At 42.0% G+C, this 19,066-nt stretch overlaps 2 protein-coding genes across 2 annotated transcripts; one reads left to right on the top strand and one right to left on the bottom strand.

Annotated features, from left to right (window-relative positions):
• Window positions 1-569: 569 nt before the first annotated feature.
• Window positions 570-9,949, bottom strand: prrg2 (proline rich Gla (G-carboxyglutamic acid) 2). The gene is made up of 7 exons (XM_055882206.1): window positions 9,703-9,949; window positions 9,108-9,212; window positions 6,541-6,704; window positions 6,373-6,406; window positions 6,064-6,190; window positions 5,516-5,659; window positions 570-4,626 (listed from the first exon to the last, which is right to left on the bottom strand). The coding sequence occupies exons 2-7, from the start codon at window positions 9,190-9,192 to the stop codon at window positions 4,554-4,556; spliced, it is 627 nt and encodes a 208-aa protein (XP_055738181.1). The 5' UTR covers window positions 9,193-9,212; window positions 9,703-9,949; the 3' UTR covers window positions 570-4,553.
• A 6,503-nt stretch (window positions 9,950-16,452) lies between these two features.
• LOC129823260 (uncharacterized protein K02A2.6-like) lies at window positions 16,453-17,594 on the top strand. The gene has a single exon (XM_055882181.1). The coding sequence runs from the start codon at window positions 16,453-16,455 to the stop codon at window positions 17,347-17,349; it is 897 nt and encodes a 298-aa protein (XP_055738156.1). The 3' UTR covers window positions 17,350-17,594.
• The last annotated feature ends 1,472 nt before the right edge of the window (window positions 17,595-19,066 follow it).

The raw sequence follows: 19,066 nt of genomic DNA, 5'->3' as shown, positions 1-19,066 counted from the left end.
AGCTCGCTATATATTTCAATGTCTATTGTCCTTCTAGGCACCACAAGCGATTCAGCTGATGCTAGCGCGTAGCCTAAACCAGTCTGTGCACAGCAAAATATTTGGTGCCCATTTATCACTCTAGAATGAAGTACGCTCTCTTACCATCCCTTGTTCCCTACGTTGTTGAAGTATTGCATTGCTAAATTTATTTGGAATATATATATATATAAAATGTGGCGATTCTATTATAGCGACAGTGTCTATTGTTTATATTTTGGCTTGCCAGTTCCCTCTCCAAAATACATTTACACACACCCCCTCCCTAATATTGCTAGCCTAGGTAGCCGATAGTGGGCGCTAGACCTGCACTATTGTGTAGAATTTATGTTCCCAGACCGTAATACACTCGTATCCACCGTGCTTGCCTGACGAATCAAACTGAATTATTTGACTGGTCTCTGTTCGCAGCATACTTCAATCGGAGACTGCCAGGCGTGATGGACAAAAAGTAATCAGCGATTGGATCATCTCTAACCGGCTCAGAAAGCCCGCCTACCCGACCAATCAGATGAGGTTACACAACATCACTCAAATGCATAACATTGAGAAAGGACAAAAGTTTTGGGCAAAAGGGTAAATTGGCTTTTCTTTTTTAGATAACTAGTAGCTAACTTTTGTTACTCATGTAAAATGAGCTAGCTAGCAAGCATAAGCGATTCCATTTCAAGCACAGAGAAGTTATTCTATTTGATGGAGCAACATTGTTAGTTTCCCTACAAGCCTTTCATTCTAATATTCTTGAGCTTCAACAGATGCACAGCCTTTGGCAGGGGAAAAAAAACTCAGCTGGGAGAGTAAAAGTCTCCCAACTTGAAGTTGTGAGCACAAAGACATATGAATGCCACCATGGAAAAGACAGACAAACAAAAGCCAAATATAAATATGCTGCTGAAACGAACATGAAGGCAGTAAATTCAAAGACCGATCACTGTAATTTATACCATACACTTTTACATCATTAATTTCATTTTAATAATGTTAAAGTACCAACCAAGAATGGAGTGTACCTCAATAAAATGTAAGATGGGGCTTTATGTAATGATGAGTACCATTTTATGTGTAATGTGTATATAAAACTGTATTCCTTTCATGTAATTGTAACGGCAGCCTTCCTCCTCGTCTGAAGAGGAGGTGTAGCAGGGATCGGACCAAGACGCAGCGTAGCTTGTGCTCAACATGTTTAATTACGAAAGAATAAACGTGAACACTTAACACAATACAAAATAAAATAACAAACCGATACAGTCCTAGAGAAAACACAAAGACAGGAAACAACCACCCACAATCCCCAACACGAAACAAGCCACCTATATATGATTCCCAATCAGAGACAACACAAAACATCTGCCTCTGATTGAGAACCATATTAGGCCAAACATAGAAACGGACAAACAAGACACACAACATAGAATGCCCACCCAGCTCATGTCCTGACCAACACTAAAACAAGCAAAACACACAAGAACTATGGTCAGAACGTGACAGTAATACTGTGTATAAAATTACCATGTATGTAAAGTTTATGAATAATGTACAGTATATGAAAGAATATCTGTAAAATTAAAGTACAATTAAAAAGGAAAACAAGGTTACCTTTGTCATCCAAAGAGGGGAGCGGATGGGCCAAGAAAATAAATACAAATAAAGAGTATGTACAGTGCATTTAGAAAATATTCACACCCCTTGACTTTTTCCACATTTTGTTGTGTTACAGACTGAATTTAAAATGGTTTAAATTTAGATTGTGTCACTGGCCATACCTCATAATGTCAAAGTGGATTTTATTTTATTTTTTACAAATTAATAAAAAATGAAAAGCTGAAATGTCGAGTCAATAAGTATTCAACCCCTTGATTATGGCAAGCCTAAATAAGCTCAGGAGTAAAAATGTGCCTAACAAGTCACATAATAAGTTGCATGGACTCACTCTGAATGCAATAATAGTGTTTAACATGATTTTTGAATGACTACCTCTTCTCTGTACACCACATATACAATTATCTGTAAGGTCACTCAAGTCGAGCAGTGAATTTCAAACACAGATTCAACCGCAAAGACCAGGGAGGTTTTCCAAAGCCTCGCAAAGCAGGGCACCTGTTAGTAGATGGGTATAAAAAAAAGCACAACAAAATGTGGAATAAGTCAAGGGGTATTAATACTTTCTGAAGGCACCAAGTGGGGTTAGGGTGGTGAGTTTCCCCTTACACTGTAAAGAGCTTTGGGTGTCTAAAGTGCCATGTAAGTCCAATTAATCATAATAATTATTAAATGTTTTGCCATCTTCCATAACTTGAAGACCATGCCTTTGTACTGAGACAGAAACTGGTACAAAATACCAAAAAAGGTGTACTGTCAAGTTAAATAAATTACTATAGTAAGTTCCTAGGTGCCAAATAAAGTAAAAGGGTTGAAGTTTATCTTAAATCAGGCAAAAATAAACACATTTAAAAATTAAAATAAACAATTCTGTGAACATTTCTGTGAAACTGTGTACGTTTTCAAGATGTGTCAATTTGCCTATCTGCATGCCATTTTAAAAACAATGCCGATATTGGAGTAAACCTATTTTGGGTTAAAACAAGTAACTGAGTAAGGGAAAACGTAATGATAAGCTTTCAAGCTGAGTTTGAAAAAGACATCCGATTACCACTTTACATTTAGAACGGTTGGTTTTATTATAGCTAATAAATAAAGAAATCATTGATGAGATAAAAATGGTGCCGCGTTCACTTACTAGTCGGAACTCGGAAACTCTAGAATTTCCGACTTGATGATTCGTTGAAAGCGGCACGTGCATAACTACAACCATTTAGCAAGCCAGAAATGTCAGTTTCCTAGATCCGACTACTATGTGAACGCAGCATAAATGCATCTCTCTCGTCTGCCCCTGCAAACTGGTCAGCATACGCGTGATCCACTCCCTCATCTGATTGGTCAAGTAGGCGGGCCTTCTGACTTTGGCAACGACTACAATATTCGTACCGCGCATCAACATATATTGTAGTAGTCCTCGCGTTCTTTTGTAAAACCAATTATAAATAGACCTGAGAGAATTGAAGAGAGGTTTCGCGGCCATACTAGAATCTTGATGTGAGGGTTACACGTTCTTCTGAAGACGCCATTTTTTAGAGCAGCTGGTTGGATCGCATGTTAGCACAATCCCTCCCTCTCCCCACTCACTCGCTTTCTCTCCCTCTCCAGTGCGCGCACACACACACACATACGCAGTGTCTGCTAATCCAACCCTTTCTAAAAGCCAATTTATGTTTGATCCGAAATGTGGTCAGAGACTTCGTATGACGGGTGTGACGCAATTGCGGAGCCACCAGAGGAATGCAGAGGCCAAATCATGCGCTGTACCACATCGCGGTGCGCCTCTCAAATTTTGTAACAAAGCGGAGGGCTCTGTATAGCTCCGCATTGATATGGTTGGTTGAGAGTAGGTGGGAGCGGGTGGTCCAGTATAAACACTAACTCACTTCCTTGACAAATTCCTTCACAATAGCTCTGCTCAGCTAAGCACAAGAAGTATGAAAGCCCTGATGTCTGCGGAGGCTGCATCGTAGTAAATTCTATACGGCCAACTCAGATGCAGACTGACCATGTACAGCCTTTAGTCATATACACAGAGACAATTCTCAGACAGAATACAAGTGTAGCACAGGCCAAAAGGGTACATTTGGGAGCAATGCAAGATACATTTCGATTAAAGAGTGCAGATATATGCAGGGTTGGGTGGATTACTTGAAAAATGTAACCGTTACTGATTACGGTTAAACAAAAAATAATAACTACCGTAAAATTTTGGATTACTCAAAATGAGTAACGCAATCCGATTACTTTCACTTCAAATACCCAGGCATATTTTAAAACGTTTTTGAAAACGTGCAACTCTATAGAATATAGATGACTGTCTGATTGACCAGTGGGCTACGTGCAAAAGCTTTATTCAAATGTTTTGAATAAGAAATGTGTATAAATATACTTAAATTCAGAGTGGTCTGTCATGTACCAATACAGATAGAAACGACCGAGATAAAACAAACATTAGCCAACATGTTGACCTAACTACTATACCATCTGCTAGTTTGTACATATTAAAGGAAATTCCATCAGCCCATTGTTGAAATAGTCCCAAAATGTTTTGCTTGTCATCAATCAAGTTGTCAAGATATGTAACTTTCAAAATACAGAAATCATCCCATATGATGCATTTTGTAATCAAGGGATTGCTTCTCTTAACAAGTCTTCATCCCATTCCCTTAATTTCTCTATCTATAACATCCTTCAGCCTTGCCCCCCTATGAACTCCCCTCTTCCCCCGAATAAAAAAAAAATGAAATGCTCTCCTATTATATGGACATATACCATGTCTATTTCAACAACTCACAGGAATTTAAATGTTCACAGCTGTGCTCACTTATAACTGTCCAGAACTCCAATTGAAGCTTGTAACACACACACCCCCACTCTACATGAATCCCCCTTTTTAAAATGTCCTTCCCTCCTTTTCACTCAGTGTCCTCAGTATTCACAGTAATCTCAGTATCGTCAGTTGGGTCAGGAGGTGCTGATGGCGCCCCCCTGTGGAAAAAAGAGATAGAAAAAAAGAGAAATAGGTTGTGACATAAATGAAAGATGCAGACAGACCTGTGATCTAAAGTACTTTAAAGTACCCCTTAATTCGTTCTTTTTTTGGGGGGGGGGGGGGGTGTATCTGTACTTTACTATTTCTGGCAACTTTTACTTCACTACATTCCTAAAGAAAATAAATGTACTTTTTACTCCATACATTTCCCCTGACACCCAAAAGTACTTGTTACATTTTGATAGGAAAATGGTCCAATTCACACGAGAGAACATCCCTGGTCATCCCTACTGCCTCTGACCTGGCAGACTCACTAAACACAAATGTTTTGTTTGTAAATTATGTCTGAGTGTTGTAGTGTGCACCTGGTTATCCATCAATAAAAAATGAGGAAATTATTTGAAATTATTTTTACTTTTGATACTTAAGTACATTTTAGTAATTGCATTTACTTTTGATACTTAAGTATATTTAAAACTAAATACTTTCAGACTCGATTAGTATTTTACTGGGTGACTTTTACTTGAGTCATTTTCTATTAAGGTATCTTTACTTTTACTCAAGTATGTCAATTGGGTACTTTTTCCACCACTGAGACAGACACACAGTTGACAGACATGCATATTACACATCGTACACAAAGCTGGAATACATTCACGCACAGTACACATTCTTAAAATGTGGTGGCACCTACATACACACCAGTGGAGGCTGCTGAGGGGAGGATGGCTCAATAATGGCTGGAACAGAGTAAATGGAATGGCATCAAACACATAGAAATCATGTGTTTGATACCATTCCACTCCAGCCATTACCATGAGCCCGGCCTCCCTAATTATGGTGCCACCAACCTCCTGTGATACACACACACACACACAGGCCTACCCAGAGTAAGGTGGCGGGGGCGCATCATGCTGCCCACTGCGGGTCAGGGCATCGCCGTAGGAGGGCAGTCCTGGAGCGATGATCCCAGCCAGAGGCACTGTCTCTGGGGCAGGCTGGCCATCCATAGCCATTCTCACTGGAGCACTGAAACAGATGACATAAAAGTCATACTAGGTTAGGCTACAACAAGTAATGTTGCCCACATACACACACCAAATAATGGGAAGACTCAGGGTCCATTGTTAATTTCTGAAATATTGTTGCTGCTATGTAGGGCTATCCGGGATTACATAGGCCTATTTTATCATGTTGCTACTACCTTATATAGGCAACTGTAATTAAAAAATAATAAAATACAATGTACTTTATGATATATGTTGCTACGATGTAGGGCTACCAGGGAGGTCTACTTTATCATATGTAATTTGCTGACAGGTAGGGCAATCAGGCAATAGATGCCTTAGGTTAGGTAGGCTATACTATACAGACTTACACTCTAAGATCGACCCACTAACATACATAGACACAACACACACACTCAATCTTACCTGCCTGCCGTCCTACCAGCTTTGTTCTTGTAACAGTAGCAGCCCAGCACCGTGGCTATGACAGCAGACACTAGAATAGCCAAGATTCCTGCCACTAGACCCGACACATCCACTCTGGGAGCTGTATCTAAAGAGCCAACACAATAAATCAATTTGCAATGTACATTATATTAATATTATAGCCTGTGCAATGATAAATCATCAATGCTAGCATCAACCATAGAAAAACATGAGGACAGTAGTGAGAATGTAAATGTCAACATTGCCTTAGTATAGGTTTATAAAGGCCCCCCCAAAAAAATATCTTACTGTGACTGCTGGAATATGTGTCCCAAAATACATTCTGGGGAAAATAAAAAATTAAATTTGTCAATTAATTGAACAAGCTTACAGTATTCTTAATGTGCGTAAATAAAACATAATTTCCAACAGACTTTCATGAAATGTATCAACACATTCACTGCCCCCTTCCCTCACCGTTTTGGATGTGTCCTCAAACACCTCCCTGGCCTCCTCGTAGGTGCACACCTCCTCTATGCACTCCCTCTCAAGGCTGTCTGGCGTCACCATCTCCAGATCCCATTTGTTCCAGAGCAGCGAGCGAGACAGGTACGAGGACGCAGACTGTTGTCCCAGGAACACTGGACCCAGAAAGAGAGAGCAAAAGAGGGGCAGACATCGTACGAGAGACAGAGAGGGAATAAGACAGACCGAGAGAGAGAGGATATTCATGGGCATGAGATTGAGGTTGATATAATCGCATTGGTGTCAGAGATAGAGACAGAGCCTCTTTCTCACACACACACACTAGCAATCATTTATCACAAGTCTGACTTCGACAGACAAGAGAAAAGTCAGTATTGAATGGATAACCTCACAATCAGATAGAAATAGAAAGAGTGAAGCAAAAGAACAATTGCCTAACACAGTGGTTCCCAAACTTTTTCACTCTTCTATCATTGGGGAACACCCCTTCCCCTACACTGTCCATGACAAACTGGTCACACCCCTCTTGTTGGAGAGAATTTTGCATGTTTCAAACTTATTTCCGGTAATTCTATACATTTTTCCATGGGGTGGTGATTTTTTGGACATTTTAAAGCACATTCTTGCAATTCTACACATTTTGCCATGTGGTGGAGAAAACATTTATCAGTTTTAAAGCAAATTTCCTGCAATTCTACACATTTTGCCATGTCTTGTATGTGTTCATGTGATAACTCAGTGACAAACATTACAACAAAATCAATGGGCTAAAGAAACGTTTCTGACAAGTTATAAATAGCTCTCTAAAGGTCTGCAATGACTGACATGACAATAGGAAAATTGCTGATTGTTACGAATCCCGCCGAGGATGGTGCCTCTTCCTGTTCGGGCGGCGTTCGGCGGTCGTCGTCTCCGGTCTACTAGCTGCCACCGATCCCCTTTTCTGTTTTCTTTTGAGTTGGTCTAATTTGTTTCACCTGTTTTGTGTTTAGGTTAGGGGGTATTTAAACCCAGTTGGCCCGCCGACTTTTGTGCGGGCTTGTTTTTCTGTTTCGTGTTGGTGGTGTTCGTTAGTGGATTTCTGTATATTTTTTCTTGGAATGTACTTTTACGCGCCCGGTGTTTTGTGTGGCGTCGCCTTTCATGTATTTGATTTTCTGGGAGGAATAAATATCCACTTGTTGAAGATCACCCTGCTCTCTGCACCTGACTCTTTTATTCCACCACTGGAATTGTTACACTGATTCACTATTCACTATGCATTCTACCATTACAACTTTCAAGAGTAAGTTGAAAGCCCAACATAGTTCCTTAATGCCTCACAGCTTGGGAACCACTGGCCTAATATGACCCATCTATCTGATGCTGTCTGGTCAAAAAGAGTATGACATTGTTGCCGCCCGTAGCATTGAACGCAAGGGAAGCCAGCAAACATTCGTCCTCCCTTGAAAAACAATTATGTATAAAACAATAGCAAATCAGCGCTAAGCTAAACTGAGTAAGCTCAACTGTGAATGTTCCTGGCACCAAACAAAAAAAGTGTCAAGGGAAGCCAGTTTGGATTTGGCTTCACCCCAATCACTGACAGAAAAATGTGAATTGTTGATGTTGTCCTCCAGTGGCTAGCTAGCTAAAATTGGCCCTTTCCTAACTTACCCATGGATGGAGAAAGGGATTTGGACTTGTGGTTTAACTTCATTCTCCGTACTGGCCAATGATTATAACAGATTCTGATCCAACTATAAACTCATTCATTGTGCCCCTGGTCCGAGAGGATGAAAGTTCTAGATGTAGTAGGCTAATATTAACTAGCTGTCTCATTGTTGCCCTTGAAGTTAGCGAGCAAGCATTTTAGCCAGGTAGCCTAAAACAACAAAAACTAAAAATGTGTAGTGTATGACAGAGTCATAGACAATATCATCAACATCAAAGACAGGAGGATGGCATTTCTCTACAAGTAGGGTGAGTCAACATGTTTTTTCTACTTGCACAAACACACACACAAACAGAGAAATCAGAACCATGGACAGCCACATCATATTTAGCTTACGTTGATTGAACTAAATTGTTTTTTGTTATCTTTTAGTTGTCACTGTATTAGACTAAGCATAGGTGATTTGATGATGTTGAAGTTGAAATGGTCCTGGAATAGTGGAGGCAGCTCCTGTTTCTTTGCAACTTGCGGTAACTGTCCGTGGTTCTAAATCAATAGTTGTTTAGTAGTCAGAAAATGTCGGCAACATTAACTTGCTTGACGATGCTGTAGGTCTTGTAACTGTTTGTTACATGCAATATGCTTTGTGGACTTCATCAGACAGAGGTTACTCTCCGGGTTTGTGATGAAACAACGGTGTGGTTGAATTTATTCTGCCACTGTCTCCTTATTGTCTCGGCCTTAGGCCTATATATCACGGTGGCAAGGCATATGAACTAACAGGTTATACAGCAAACAACACAATTATCACAACACATAGGTTGTAATATGGATTCTTTTTTTCCTGGCTTGGCTTCCCCAGTTATTTTACCTACACACCGCTACTTAACAGATGTGTGTTTACCTTCGTTGTGGCTGTAGACAACTCTGGCCCAAGCCAGAGGGAGCAGCAACAGCATGCCAATACATATCTCTGCCAAGCCTGGCATTTCTCAAGCAGGAGCGACAACTGCAACAAAATGTGTTTATTAATTATTGCTCTAAATTAATATCCAATACTCAACACATTATTATGTGATTTTTTTTAATGTAAAAAGGGCACACACACAACAGAAAAAGGTGATACTGAAAATCAGCCATTTTGTTTGACTATGTCGCCCTCTAGAGGCGCAGGTTAAAACGAAACAAAAGCTACTTTTAGAACGTGTCTATGTAACAAAATTGAATCACATAGGAACTAAAACCTACATCGTAGCCCTACTTATAGTAGGTAGGCCTACTGTCTTCTAAATAATAAGGAATATAAATTAATCACATTTTATTTTTCTATTTTAACAAAATATTTGTTCGGTTGCATTGGGAAAAGAGAAAGCTCAATTAACGATAATTAATTAGCATAGCTGTAGTCATATCAATAATAAACAAATGGCCACTGATGCCAGCCCAATAATTTTGGTCGATTAGCCTAATTCATTAAAACAAGAAAATATTATCCTTACCTTATGTCCTCGGTGTTTCCGCCTCGAAATTTATGAAAAACTGAATATTTAATCCTCTATTTACAACTCACTCACCCAGGCTTTCCTTAACTTAAACAATTACTATGAGCTATTATATGCTAATTCAATTATTGATATTATAAAGTTTTTTTGTGCTAATTTACGACAGGTAAAACATCTACCCAAATGTACCTGTTAGGCAAACACCCTGCCAAAACGTCACACAACATACCTGTTTTACAACATGCCTTATGCTCGTGTGAGGGCAGAAAGGGGGAGTTTCCTGAAATTGTGTGCGTGTTTGTGTGTGAAAGAGAGGAAGAGAGATCAACCAGGATCATATCCCACATGCAAACAGTTGCTATCAAGTCACCTTAGCCTAGTAAGTGCCATGATAAAACTATAATTTTCTGTAAATTAAAACGTTACAGATTTGTTATGTTTACTATTGTAACGCAGTGGCGTGCCGTGGGCCTGGGCCTTCAGTGAGGTCCTACACAGTCCCACCCGAATTAATCCACCTCTTATTACCATCATTATGATGCCATGGCTCTAGACACGATACATTTAGACAGAAACGCAGTATAACCTGGTGTTGCGTCACCTTGAAACTGACATTTTTATTCAGAGAATTGCAGGGGAAGAGTACAATACAGTACAGTTCAACTAATAGGCAAGAACATAGTCGAGTGCAACAGAGTTATATTAATATTCTTCTTCTATCCATTTCTGGTCCACAAACTTTGAGCTTTAAGTCCAAAAAAATATAAAAATACAGTGTGTTCACTAAACAGCGCATTGTCGCACCCAAAGCAGTTCCACCATGATGATAAAGACACATAATTATTCACTGAAAATAAAAGAAAGAAAGCAAATAATTTGCAACATAGGCTATTTGCCATTTTATTTTGTTAATATATAGGCTATTTAATATTAACGAAATAAAATGCGAAACATACATACACATTTAATAAAAAATTAAATGCATTGTATGCCTACTCACCAAAGACTGATTATTTGAACACAAAATCCTTCCTCCTTTCTTTCCTCAAGAAGACTTCAATGACTCTGTTGTACAGTCTATCTGTGCGTTTTAGTTCCACCAATAAGTCATTTTCTATCGACATGGAGGCTAATGCTGAAAGCCGAGTCTGTCCAGTAGCATTTCTGGAATACGTTTTGATTCGCTTTAAGGCCCGAGAATAACCGCTCGACAGAAGCCGTGGACACAGGGATTAGTCACTGTCACACATGCCAATGTGTAAAGTTGCCCCATGTCCTCATTCAGATTTTTCTGCTTAAGGAAATCAAGTAGATCAGAGGGACTTTTCCCTTCAAAATCAGTCATAGCATACATTATATAGCATACATTACATAGCATACACACTGTTTTTAGCTTGGATAGGTCGAACAGTGTTCCGTGACTCTCTGTTAACTGGAGAAGGCTGTTTGCGGGAATTTTTTCCGGTAAGTCTGAAAGTGCTGGGGGTCCAGGAGGGAGAGAAACATACATTTTTCGTGGTCTTGAAACCTGTTTCGTATCTGGCAAAGAATGTTGTCCAGAATATTGCTGTGGAGCTGTTGGAAGTATGTACGAGGGTCTCCTTGTGCTGGGCCTCTGCGTGCGCTGGGTGAACTTGAGATGCGCTCTGTGTCATCGTAGATTTGACAGAACCTGCGCCTCTCTCGCTCAATTGTGTCACAAAACTCGTTCACCCTTGTCAGGCAGAATTGTACATCCAAAGTTTGTTTCTGTAGAATTCCAAAAAGCACATCCGAATAATTAAAAATCCCATTGAATGTTTCAAGCAAAAAACAAAACTCAAAATCATCCAAACGTTCATTAAATCCATCAGCCATAAGCACAGTATCCCCGTCATGGTCATCATGATGTTCCAGTAAGTGGTTAAACAGCTCCTTTAGGGCAACTCTCTTTTCAAAGACTGCATTGACCAATCTAGATGTATATTGCCACCTCGTTGGTGCAACCTTAGGAAGACGACGCTTGCAGATGTCATCCAGCAGTTGCGTGCGCTTAGGGGATCGTGAGAAAAATGCTGCAAGGCCATTGAGGTTGGCAAAGAAGACCTTGCATTCTTTAAGCTTTGAGGCTCCTTGAGTCAGTACTACATTTAGTCGATGTGCATAGCAGTGAATGAATAAGGCCATCGGTGCCCTCTCCTTAACTTGAGCCTGCACCCCATTGAGTCCAGATGCCATGACTGCTGCGCCATCAAAACACTGTGCCACAACTTTATCCAGACTACATTAATTTTCCTCCAGGAAACGGAAAATAAGAGCGGCAATGTCATCAGCTCGCTTGCCGCTTGTCACATCTTCAAATCGGATAAATCGCTCCTTGACTCCTGTGTCCGTCACATAACGCAGGACGAGTGAGAGCTGTGCTGCATTTCCCACATCTGTTGTCTCGTCCACCATAACAGCAACAAAGGGAGCTTTTTTTAATCTCCATTTTGATCTCTTCTCCCATCACTTCAGCAATAGCATAAATTAGGTAATTTTGTATTTTGCCTGACGTCCCAATGAACACTTTGTTAGTGGACAGGTGGTATTGTAAATCTGTGTTGCTTTCAGAAAGAAAAGAAAGAAGCTCCACATAGTTCCCTTTGTTTGTGGAGTCAGCACTTTCATCGTGTCCCCTAAATGAAAGTTCCTGTTTACCCAAAAACATGACACAATCAATGAGTCTTTTCAATATTTCCCTATTTTTATTCACCTTTTCATTGTGCAGCTCCGTTGCCCTTCGCGCTTGTTCGTTGAGCTGTAGATCCACTCGGGTGTCCCCAAAAGTTTTCAAAAGCACCATTGCTTGTAAGTGCCCAGCCGTACTTTGGTGTCTCGTTGCTGCCTTGGTTAGACAACTCAAGTTTGCAAAGCCAGTGTGGCTCCAAACACCAAATCGATCACTTGCAAATAATAGGCATTCCCAGCAGTACAGTTTGCAGTGCTTCTCGGAGCCATTGATAACGCTCGTAGTTGGAACTTTGAAAGTGGCGAACGAACCCCTTTCCCGCCTGTGACAGGCTTTGTAGCGTCGGCGTCGGGCGACCTCTCCTTACAATGTCTAACTTTTCTTGAAAAGTTCGTCTTGAGAATGGCGTTATAATTATATCCTCGACCAAATCGATATTTTCTCCTCCTTCCGCCACTGTGGGTTGAAAAAACAGCTTAGTAGTATGCAAATTAATTTGTTTATCAAATTCAGTTTCCTAGTTCTGAGGTTCTGTATAGACCTGCCCATAGGACCTGCCTCTCAATATTGGTAATCCAATCAAAAGACGTGCACGCACTACGCCTGCTAGCTGGCTCCTGTGTAACACTGGAGCCAGCCAGCAGGCGTACAATAGCCAACTCTAAAGCTGATTGTGTTATGTTCTGTTAATTACTGATGTCCCCTTTAAGAATGGAGCATCCTTGGTCATGCGCAGTGTTGTTCTATGTTATTCTGGTACTAACTGATTCCAGTAAAATGTGAAGCTCCAGTACCATTTATTGTATTCAGAGTCTTTTTTATTATATAAATAAGTAATACGAGCTAAGACACTACAATGGCGACGAGGATGATTACCTGCAGTGTGCATCACGAATGCAGATGGAGCCCGTAGGAAGAGAGGAAGATTTTGACCCTGTAGCACAACAGCTAGCAAGCAGTGACGACGAGGGGAGAGCTAACGAGAACGAGGCGGCAGATCAAAGACCTGTGGAGCCGTAGGTAAAGAGAATGGCTAGCATCGGGAAAATAGATGTGTTTGATGACACGCAAGAAAACTGGGCAACTTACATTGAACGACTGGAACAGTACTTCATTGCAAACGACATTGCTGATAACAAGAGAGTACCAGCGTTGTTGAGTTTAATTGGCCCAAAAACGTACAGTTTGCTAAGAGATCTGACTGCCCCTCTGAAGCCCTCAAATAAAACACTCACAGAGATTGTGGAGATATTGCAAAATGCCCTATCACCTAAACCACTCCTCATCGCGGAACGTTTTCGTTTCCACAAGAGAGATCAGAATGAGGGGGAGGGTGTTAGTACATATGTAGCAGAGTTGAAGAAACTGTCTGAACATTGCCAGTTTGGAGAGAACCTAAATGACACATTAAGGGATAGATTTGTTTGTGGACTGAAACATGAACACATTCAAAAACGTTTGCTCACAGAATCAGATCTCACGTTTGCAAAGGCTGTTGAAATTGCTGTGACTATGGAAATCGCGACGAAAGATGCATTTGAGTTGCAAAGTAAAAGAAATACTGACCTATCACAAACTTCCCTGCACAAGTTTTCGCGCAGCCGACAGCGCCCCCGTTTGGCCGAAAAATGCAACAGGTGTGACAGAGATGGTCACAGAGCAGAGGACTGCCGTTTCAAAGACGAAATTTGTCACAAATGCAGTAGAAGGGGGCACATTCAAAGAGCATGCAGAACAAAATTCAGTCACAACAGGAAAACTGAGAAAATTAAAGGGTCTGTGAATGCACTAGCAGAGAACAGTGGCAGTGATTCAGATGAACGATTAATTGGTCCAATGGAGTTAAACACAGTGACTTCTCCCAGCAGTAGCATAATATGGGTGACACCAGATATCGAAGGCAAACCCCTCAAAATGGAGCTGGACACAGGATCTGCAGTCTATAATTTCCACTACTGTCTACAATAAGCACTTCAAGGCTATCAAGCTGAAGAACACAAATGTGTTGCTGAAGACCTACTCAGGAGAGAGATTGAGCCCAATGGGGGCGTTGCAGGTCAGAGTGAGCTATTTGGCAGGGAATGGCTTTCAAAAATAAAGCTGAACTGGTGTGATTTGAAAATACTCCACACGTTCCAGTCCAAAGAGAAAGACACAGACCAAACACTGGAACACTTGCGGAAGAAATACAACTCAGTTTTCAGTGATCAGATGGGAACAGTAAAAGGCTTCACAGCAAAACTTGTACTGAGAGATGACGCAACCCCAAAATTCTGCAAAGCCAGATCGGTTCCATACTCCCTGAGACCAAAGGTGGAAGCGGAAATCGATCGCTTGCAGCATACAGGGATCCTGACGAAAGTGAACAGAAGCGAATGGGCCACACCCATAGTTCCTATTGTGAAGAAAGACGGGTCTGTTAGAATGTGTGGGGACTTCAAGGTAACTGTGAATTCAATGTTGCATGTGGACCAATACCCCCTGCCACGTCTGGAGGACATCTTTGCTGCACTAGCTGGTGGGAAACACTTCAGTAAAATCGATCTGAAACAGGCTTACCTGCAGCTACCGGTTGAAGAGAGCTCCAAACAGTACCTGACAATAAACACACACAAAGGTCTATACAGGTATAACCGCATGGTTTTTGGCATCGCATCGGCCCCAGCCATTTGGCAACGAACTATTGACCAGATTTTGCAAGGAATCCCAGGAACCCAGTGTATCCTGGATGACATGATCATAACAGGAAGCACCGACAAAGAACACCTGGCTAACCTGGAAGAGGTCCTGAAAAGACTGAAAGAGTATGGTCTACAGGCAAACTTACAGAAGTGTGAGTTCTTCAAAGACAAGATTGTCTTCTGTGGACATGAAATTGACCGCAATGGATTGCACAAAACACAGGACAAAATCGAGGCAGTGGTACAGGCACCACGACCACAAAATATCACAGAAGTGCTATCTTTTGCGGGACTGATCAATTACTACAGAAGATTCCTCCCAAACCTTTCAGCAGTACTCCAGCCTCTAAATCAGCTCCTGGAAAAGAATAGGACATGGTGGTGGACAGAACAGTGTGAAAATGTGTTTCTGGAGGCAAAACGGCTCATCACATCTGAACAGGTCCTGATGCATTACGACCCTGAACTGCCAGTGAAGTTGGCTTGTGATGCGTCCCCTTATGGCTTAGGGGCCGTCCTTTCACACACACTGAAAGATGGGTCAGAGAGGCCAGTTGCATTCGCGTCACGAACATTGAACGATGCAGAGAAAAACTACTCACAAATCGACAAAGAAGCACTGGCGCTAGTGTGGGGCGTCAAGAAATTCCACGCATACCTATATGGCAAGCGTTTCACACTGGTTACGGATCACCAGCCGTTGCTTTCCATTTTCAGTCCAAAGAAAGGCATTCAGGCAATGACAGCAGCCAGGTTACAGCGATACGCCTTGTTCCTTACCAGTCATATGTCTGACATTGAGTTTAAGCCGTCGTCCCTCCACACATGGATGGATTATCCAGACTGCCGTGTACAAGAGAAAGACAAAGGAGTGTGGATGCAGTGGACATTTTCCATACCGCTCAGCTCGAGGCACTACCGGTCACAAGCACAGTTATCAAACAGGAGACAAGGAAAGATGTGACCTTGTCAAAAGTGTACACCTACACCATGTCAGGATGGCCAGCTACTGGCAGAAAGGAGCTGACTCCGTATTTCCAGCGGAGAAATGAAATTACAACGTACCAAGGATGTTTGATGTGGGGAATGAGATTCATGATACCCCAGAAATGCCAACATCTGGTTTTGCAGCAACTACATGAAGGTCATGTTGGAATTGTCAAAATGAAGCTGCTCGCAAGGAGCCACTTCTGGTGGCCAGGTCTGGATCAACAGATAGAAAATATGTCAAAGAACTGTAGCGGATGTTTGGAAACCCTTCACATGCCTGCTCCTGTCCCAGTCCACCCTTGAGAATGGCCCACAGAGCCATGGCAGAGAATTCATGTGGACTACGCTGGTCCCTTTGAAAAGCACATGTTTCTGGTTATAGTTGATGCCCATTCCAAATGGCCAGAGGTGTTTTGCACTGACTCCTCCACCTCAGCTCAGACGATAGAGTGTCTCAGAACAACGTTTGCACGCTTTGGATTGCCGCTGCAGCTAGTAAGTGACAACGCGCAAGCTTTTGTAAGTGACGAGTTTACAAGATTCATGTCAGTAAATGGAATCAAACACTCAACCTCAGCTCCGTACCACCCTGCCACCAATGGGCTGGCAGAATGCTTTGTGCAAACCCTAAAGCAAGGACTCCGTGCAGCAAAACGAGACGAAGGGACTTTGCAAACAAAACTGGCCAAGTTCCTGGTCTCCTCCCGAAACACCCCACATGCCACGATAAATGAAAGCCCAGCCGCACTGGTGTTCGGGAGGCATCTCCGCACACGACTGGACATCATGAAGCCTAACAGGCGTAATGAAGTGCTGAACAAACAAGCCAAGATGCTCTCCGGTGGCCGGGAGCGCCATCTCCAAACAGGACAGGAAGTGATGGTGCGAGACTACAGAGGAGGAGGGAAATGGACAAGAGGGACCGTATATACACAAACGGGACCCAGAACTTACCAGGTTCAAGTGAGCCCAGACATAATGTGGCGGCGTCACATTAACCAAATGCATTCCACAGAAAACAGCACAACAATCGAGAGAGAACAGGCACAGAGAGCTCCTGAGAGTGACACACAGGGAACTGTAGAGGGCGGTGGAGCAGTAAAGAGACCCCAGGCTGAAAGAAGGGAACGTGTTGATGAAGGTGCTGCTATAGCAGAACCTATAAGGGAGCAAGCACACACTGAGGATGTTCAGGAGCCTCCAGACAATCCTAGGCGCTACCCAGAACGAAGGCACCGTCCACCAGACAGACTAGACTTATAAACAAACAAACAAAAACGAACTGTTCAAGTTCAAATTAAAAGATGCAAAATAACTACAACAAGTTCTGGGAAGTGTTTCAGTTGTGGTTTGGTAAAAGTAACTCTGATTGTATAAGAGAGGGAATGTTATGTTCTGTTAATTACTGATGTCCCCTTTAAGAATGGAGCAACCTTGGTCATGCGCAGTGTTGTTCTATGTAATTCTGGTACTAACTGATTCCCGTAAAATGTGAAGCTCCAGTACCATTTATTGTATTCAGAGTCTTTCTTATTATACCACTGCTGGCTTGCTTCTGAAGCTAAGCAGGGTTGGTCCTGGTCAGTCCCTGGATGGGAGACCAGATGCTGCTGGAAGTGGTATTGGAGGGCCAGTAGGAGGCACTCTTTCCTCTGGTCTAATAAAATATCCCAATGCCCCAGGGCAGTGATTGGGGACACTGCCCTGTGTAGGGTGCCGTCTTTCGGATGGGACGTTAAACGGGTGTCCTGACTCTCTGAGGTCATTAAAGATCCCATGGCACTTATCGTAAGAGTAGGGGTGTTAACCCCGGTGTCCTGGCTAAATTCGCCTATTCACCTAATAATCCCCAGTTTACAATTGGCTCATTCATCCCCCTCCTCTCCCCTGTAACTATTCCCCAGGTCGTTGCTGCAAATGAGAACGTGTTCTCAGTCAACTTACCTGGTAAAATAACGGTAAAATAAATAAAAAATAAATATAAATAAGTAATAAGAGCTAAGACACTACAGATTGGTTGACACTAAATTTTCATTTCCATTCACTTTAAGCTACAAGCGCCCGCACTGTTGATTCTGAAGGCCTGAGGGCAGATTTTAGACCCCTGGCAACACATGATGGCTGAATATGATTGGATAAAAGATCTAACATAAAGACCAGCCCTCCAAATCTCAACCTGGGGCTGGAAGCAGTGCAACCAAGAGGAAAGCTATGAAATGAAGAGTATAACTCTTACTCTGGGGAATAATTGAATACATATTTGTGGGAAAATATATATATTTTTAAATTATATTCTGATGATGTTTAGGCCAGCAGAGAAGGCCTTGCTGGCCCTGACGGCCCACCACTGTTGTAACGACATTCAATACTATGCTATAGCCACAGGCAGGGGGCTAAAGTGAGGAATGTATGACCCCTGGGCCCTGTCATTGCAACAGGAGCCTTATCATCCATTCATGGGTATGATGGTAAAAGAGATAACAGCAATATAGACAGCATACATGGTTAATATTTGACATTTACTTCTGCTTGATCACATTTATCAATAAAAGCGGCCCCTAAATGGCATAAGCTGCTCATCAACAGTAACGTTGGGCCCAGCGTTATAAAACAGGGGAAGGCGGTCCACCCACTTGTCCCCCCACTGACCTGATTGCAGCAAGCTTGTATCTCTGCCGCCGAGCTGGTCTGGTGTCTCGGTTATCGAAGCAGATAATCCTGGAAATAATGTGGATGTTTTCCAGAGACATTGTTGCACAGAAAAGTTCTCTGCCAGTTTCTGCATGCCACAGAGATTCTGTGGATTCCCCATTGGATTTGAAAACACCAGCAAGGATAAGAACCCCAAAGTATGCATGTAAATGGTCCATCTCCTATCTCTCTCCAAAAACATGCTTGGCCTCCAAATGAGTGCAGTCCAGAATGATTTTCTGGATGGTGTCTGAGATGAACAGTTCAAAAGAAGACTTTATGTCCTGCA

Source organism: Salvelinus fontinalis, chromosome 2 (assembly GCF_029448725.1).
Source record: "Salvelinus fontinalis isolate EN_2023a chromosome 2, ASM2944872v1, whole genome shotgun sequence".
Taxonomy (NCBI): Eukaryota; Metazoa; Chordata; class Actinopteri; order Salmoniformes; family Salmonidae; genus Salvelinus; species Salvelinus fontinalis.
This window is presented reverse-complemented; position numbering and strand designations above follow the sequence as displayed.

Excerpts from the sequence above, each read along its gene's own strand:
- prrg2 (XM_055882206.1), bottom strand. The coding sequence starts at position 9,192 with ATGCCAGGCTTGGCAGAGATATGTATTGGCATGCTGTTGCTGCTCCCT. Across the intron at positions 6,407-6,540 it reads TTGAGGACACATCCAAAACG|AATGTATTTTGGGACACATA; the intron begins GTGAGGGAAGGG and ends TATTTTCCCCAG. Across the intron at positions 5,660-6,063 it reads GCTGGTAGGACGGCAGGCAG|TGCTCCAGTGAGAATGGCTA; the intron begins GTAAGATTGAGT and ends CATCTGTTTCAG.
- LOC129823260 (XM_055882181.1), top strand. The coding sequence starts at position 16,453 with ATGTTTCTGGTTATAGTTGATGCCCATTCCAAATGGCCAGAGGTGTTT.